At 36.0% G+C, this 5,785-nt stretch overlaps 1 protein-coding gene across 1 annotated transcript in view; it reads right to left on the bottom strand.

Moving 5' to 3' along the window:
* Window positions 1–2,208: 2,208 nt before the first annotated feature.
* The window catches only part of LOC144979656 (uncharacterized), a 15,868-nt gene continuing 12,291 nt past the window's right edge, over window positions 2,209–5,785 (bottom strand). The window contains exon 6 of the mRNA XM_078926486.1: window positions 2,209–5,458. Within this exon, the coding sequence (XP_078782612.1) occupies window positions 5,309–5,458 (150 nt within the window). The 3' untranslated portion in view covers window positions 2,209–5,308. The remainder of the gene's footprint in view (window positions 5,459–5,785) is intronic.

Here is a 5,785-nt window from a genome sequence, read left to right as displayed (position 1 = left end):
TGTTTTAGTATTTCTTCGTGGCGTACTCTATCAAAGGCTTTTTTGTAGTCGACAAAACAGAGGTATAGTGGGGTCTGAACCTGTATAGCTCTTTCACTTAAAACACGGAGGAGGTATATTGCGTTCCTTGTCCCTCTGTCAGGTTGGAATCCATATTGTTCTTCTGCGATTTCGGGGTTAATCTTATTCCTTAGCCTGTTGATAATTATACACAACAGTATTTTGTTGATGTGGCTTATTAAACTTATAGTTCTAAAATTTTTGCATCTGACTGCACCTGCTTTCTTTGGTATTGCTATGAAATAGAGTTACAGAGATCTTCTGGAATTTTCCCAGTGTTGTATATATTGTTGAATAATATGTGAAGTTCATCAATTGCTAGATCTCCTAGGCTTTTTAATACCTCTACAGATATTTCATCAGGGCCTGTTGCTTTACCATCCCTCATTCGTTCCATGACATGTTCAATTTCACTTTTGGTGATGTTTGGTCCGCTTAATGGTTCTTTGAATTCAGTGGTGGTTCATTTCTATTTGGATCATTGTACAGTTCGCCTATGTATTCTACCCATCGGCTTTCTATATGTTGTTCTTCAAATAGCAGTTCCCCTTGTTTGTTTTGGATACAACTTCCTGCTGCTTTGCTTTTCCTTTTCCCTGATAGTTCTTTTATTCTTTGGTGAGCTTGTTGGGGGTTGGGTTTGTATTCTCTTTCGATTTCGCAGCATTTCCAGTCTAGATAGTTCTCGTGTGCCTCGATGCATTTGGATTTAATGTGGTTGTTCAATGTTTGGTATTCTGCAGACCCTCTGTTGCATTTTTGTCTTTCTTCAAATATGTTTAGAATTTCATTTGTCATCCATTCCTTTTTGCTGTTTATTTGAGCTATTGGTAAATGCTTTTCTGCAGTTGCTTTGACACACTTTTGGAATATATCAAATTGTTTTTCACATTTTTCGTTATCAGGTTCACTTTGGCTTTGCATCATGAGTGCATTTTCAAATTCTTCTCTCATTTTTGTTTGTATGCCATTGTCTTTGCATAACCTGTAATCCCTCTTTATTCTACCAGCTGTTCTCTGAATAGCTTTAAACTTTATCCTTACTGTACAAACAACTGGGATATGGTCACTGTCTACATCGGCGCCTGGGTAGGTTTTGCAATTTAATATGCCATTTCTGAATCTTGATGATACTGCTATAAAGTCTATCTGGTTCCTTGCTCTGTCCCCTGGTGATTGCCATGTCCAGGTTCTTCTTGGGTGTTGTTGAAACCAGGTGTTTGAAATCATTAATTTATTTGTTCTACACCAATATGCCCAGATGTTTCCTCGTTCATTTCTGTCTCCGAGTCCATGTGGTCCGATTATGTCACCATCTCTGCCTCTGCCAATCTTAGCATTTAGGTCCCCCATTACCATAAGGACTTCTTGTGATTTACACATTCGTTTTGCTTTGTCTAGTGAATGGTAAAACTCTGTCATATCTGCATCTGTCGCCTCTTCTGTTGGTGCATAAACATGAATAATATTGGTGTCAACTACAGGTCCTCTTACGAGTAGCTTAACCAGCAAAACTCTGTCTGAGATTGCTACGTGCCCTTTGTAAAATTTGGTTGATTGTTGGTCTAAGATCATCCCTACTCCTTTTTGGAAAGAGGTTCCACCACTCCATATGATCTTATACGTCGTGTTGTTTTCTTGTTTTGACATGGTTCCCTGCTCTTTCCATCTCATCTCTGCCAGGCAAAGAATATTTATTTGGAGCCGCTTCATTTCTTTTAGAATGTTGTTTAGTTTTCCTTTTTGGGCACAGGTCCTGGCATTCCATGTCCCAATTTTGGTTTTGTCACATTTGTTAAATTTATTTCGCCTAGTAGCTGGCTGACGGTTCGGTGTGACCTGACGAACATCACGCTCCCAACCGAGCGAGGCAGCAGTCTTCCGTGAAAACATGCTCCCCTTTACGCTGTCACCGTTTAACTTTTTGGACTTATTCATGCAGTTAACTCGGCAAAGTTACAAGAATGGTTTGCCATTGCCTATTCTTGTCGCCCTCTGCAGTTGGCCAGCTTGACCTGTTACCGTTCGACACCACGAGGAGGTTGCAGTAGGGCTTGATGATGATCTATCTTTGCAGACTTGGCATCATCCATTTGTCGAACTATTATTATTATAAATGTTTTTTAAAAATCGAACAAACAACTCTGATTTCAGTTACAATAATTGAAATAGTTTTATTCAAAATGGAAAATACATACATAACGCTACGATGACGAAAGGAAATTTCATGACAATGAAAAGGCATGCACGAAACAGTGGCAAAATAGAAAGAAAAACTACAAGGAATAGAAAAGAAATAATTAGAAAATCAGCCGACCTCGTTCCCGAGGCAAGGCAAAATGACTGTAAGCTGCTGGAAGCTGGACATTGTCGAAAGTAATGAATAAAATTAATATAATATAGCAATGTCGAAAACGAACATAATACCAAACACGGACGTTTCGGACTTAAAACCCTTCTTCAGCTAACAAAAAACCCAAATGAAAAGATAAATACATACTAAAAAAAAAAACAACAAAAAACGTAAATACAAATACATTATTAAAAAAAAAAACATATCGACGACAGAGCCCTGCTGTTGTTGGCTGAAGAAGGATTTTGAGCTCGAAACGTTCCGTGTTTGATATTTTGTTCTTTTTTTGTTGAAGTTTTTATATTCATTTTGTTTGTTTGTTACTTTTAAGGTGTAGGCTGATTTTGTGTTGTTATTTGTTATCTTATTATTATTATTATTATTATTATTATTATTATTATTATTATTATTATTATTATTATTATTATTATTATTATTATTATTATTATTATTATTATTATTATTATTATTATTATTATCATTACTATTATTATTATTATTATCATTATCATTATTATTTTTTGTTTGTTATGGTATTTTTTTCTCTCAATTTTGTCTGACATTGTTCTATTCACACTCCTTCAGATTTCTATCTCAAACATGTGTCAGCTCTCTCTAGTGTGACAACACATTGAATTAACTTTAACACATGACCACACAGTGATGATAGTACAATCCGCTGTCATCGTCATCGTTGTCGTTTTCATGATTGGAGATAAGATATTAGATTCAAGGTCTATCAATCTGCCGGACTTGGAGAAAACACATTAGCAAGTTAACAAATACTTTCCCAGTCTACACCAATCAACGGACGACGAAGAAGAAAATGAAATATACGTTTGTCCTCTGAGTCTTGGGGCGTAACTTCTTTTTCTTCCACGTCGTTCGTCGATCGTTGTAAGTTTGGGAACGTATTCGTTACCTTGCTATTTTTTAAAAATTGGCCAGAAAACTCGTCCTACAAATATAGATACATTAAAATTAACCCAATCTTACTAAAAACTCTAAGAACCTGGGACTTCCAGGAAATCTTCCAAAGATTCCAAGATTTGGGCTTGTGACAAGACGAGGGTCATTTTCTTAAATATACCAGTTTTTCTGGCCAATCTTTTAAAAAATTTGGCCAGAAAACTTGTCCTTCAAATATCAATCGATTTAAATGACCCTCATCTTGGCAAAAACTGTCAAACCTAGGACTTCGCGAAGTCTTCCTTAGTCCCAGGTTTGAGAGTTTTTGCCAAGATGAGGGTCTTTTAAATCAATAGATATTTGAAGGAGGAGTTTTCTGGCCAAATTTTCAAATATGTTTTTTTTCAGAGTACGGCAGTACAGCACTATTAAAGCAATGATAGGATCAAAGAGACATTATTTCTGACCAAGTATCAATTTTACTGCTGTATTACCAGGTAAATAATATAGAAAACATTTATTTTAAAAGTTGGCCACAAAACTTTTCCATCCAACTTCAAATAACGATAGATTGAGATAAAACCCAACTTGTTGTGAAGAATTAAACCTGAGGTGTCTATGACTGTGACTGTGAAAAATAACAAGAAATGAAGTGAGAGGAAAGTGCCAGAAGACAACAGAGAATAAAAACTTCGCCGCTGCGATTGGGGCTCGAACCCGCGACCTTACTGGTACGACAACTCTGCCTGGCCGGGGAGGAGATCGTGACTCTACCGTATGAGCTATCCACAACCCAAAAAAATCGCTTCAAACTCTATGTCTAGCTAGAGCCACTTCTCTCCGACTTCTGGGGGTCAAGGGTTCAACAAAAAACAAGCGCCGCGTAGTTAGTTGGCCAGCATTTAAGCTTAATAGCCACTATTCTCAACGCCAAGTTTTAATTCTCTGTTGTCTTCTGGCACTTTCCTACTCACTTCATTTCTTGTTACTATCAACATACGAGCCTGCTCCACTCACTTTTCTGAACTATGACTGTGATAAGGTGGTAGTGTTATCCTATTTGACTTCAATGGAAAGCGAAGCTGGAGTTGGGGGGGGGGGGGGGTTCTTAACTCTATTGTTAAATGAAAATACGTTTCCGGTGGCGAAATCGAACGAATAATAAATGTTTTTGTTTTGTTCTGTCCATGAAACAACAACGTAAAATATCATATCTACACAGCTACAATAATATACAGTCCAAGCCGGTTTATTGGGACGGCTCAGTTACCGACAAATCGTCCCAATTAAGCGGCGTCCCCAATATCGGCTTGGACTGTTTTATCATGATTTTACAATGAAATTTTGGTTGTAAATAGCTAATTAATGTCGAAACGAATTAAATATTATGATCTAATTTCACTTAAATTCCTTCGTTTTACTATTATTTTTTAATAGTTTATCAATTCTGACAAGAGTGTTGACACATGATACACGACAAAAGACACATCACTCCAACGATGCGTTTTGTGACCGAAAGGGCGAGGCGAGAAAGGGGAGGAGCAGGGGGGGGGGGGGGGGAGGGAGGGGGGTAGGGGAGAGGGAGGGAGGGGGGGGGGGTACTGCAATCGTTGTCTGATTTATCTCCACCTTTTCTTCCTGCTAACTGGTACAGGAAACCCGTGTGTAATGTCACCCTTATTATCAATGTTATAACACATTACATATCAATTTATTATTTTCATGAATATTAAATCATAAAAAAAAACAATATAAATTTTTTTTGCTGAAAAAGGTTTTTAACCGAAACGTTCAATGTTAATAACTTGTTTTGATTTTAAATAATTTTTTTTCACCTTTGTGCTTTTCACTACGGACAATGGGATTTGAAAAAGCGCAATAGTTTATAGTATTTAGAGTATAATATAAAATGCCTCTAGTTTTCAAAGAACAAAAGATGGATTATATAATAACATTTGAAATCACCGAAGTTTTTATCGATGTCTTTTATCCTAGCAAGCCTAGGGGATCGGTGTTGCTGTTACTGAGGGGTTGTTCTTGTTTCGTCGAGGCGGTGTTGCTGCTGGCCAGGAGGTCGTTGCCGAAATCGTCAAAAAGGTCATCATTGATTGTACCGCCGACTCCAGGAATGGGATTCTGTGTAGATGGAGGAAACAATTGTGGATGATAAATGGCATAAATAGTAATAAATAAATGATACACAAATAAATACATAGATAAATAAATAAATAAATAAATAAATAAATAAATAAATAATAATAATGATAATAATAATAATAATAATAATAATAATAATAATAATAATAATAATAATAATAATAATAATAATAATGATGATGATGATGATGATAATAATAATAATAATGATGATGATGATGATGATGATGATGATGATGATGATGATGATGATGATGATGATAATAATAATAATAATAATAATAAAATAATAATAATAATAATAAT

This window comes from Berghia stephanieae, chromosome 9 (genome assembly GCF_034508935.2).
Source record: "Berghia stephanieae isolate SIO BIC M18660-M18661 chromosome 9, UCSD_Bste_1.3, whole genome shotgun sequence".
Lineage (NCBI taxonomy): Eukaryota > Metazoa > Mollusca > Gastropoda > Nudibranchia > Aeolidiidae > Berghia > Berghia stephanieae.
This window is presented reverse-complemented; position numbering and strand designations above follow the sequence as displayed.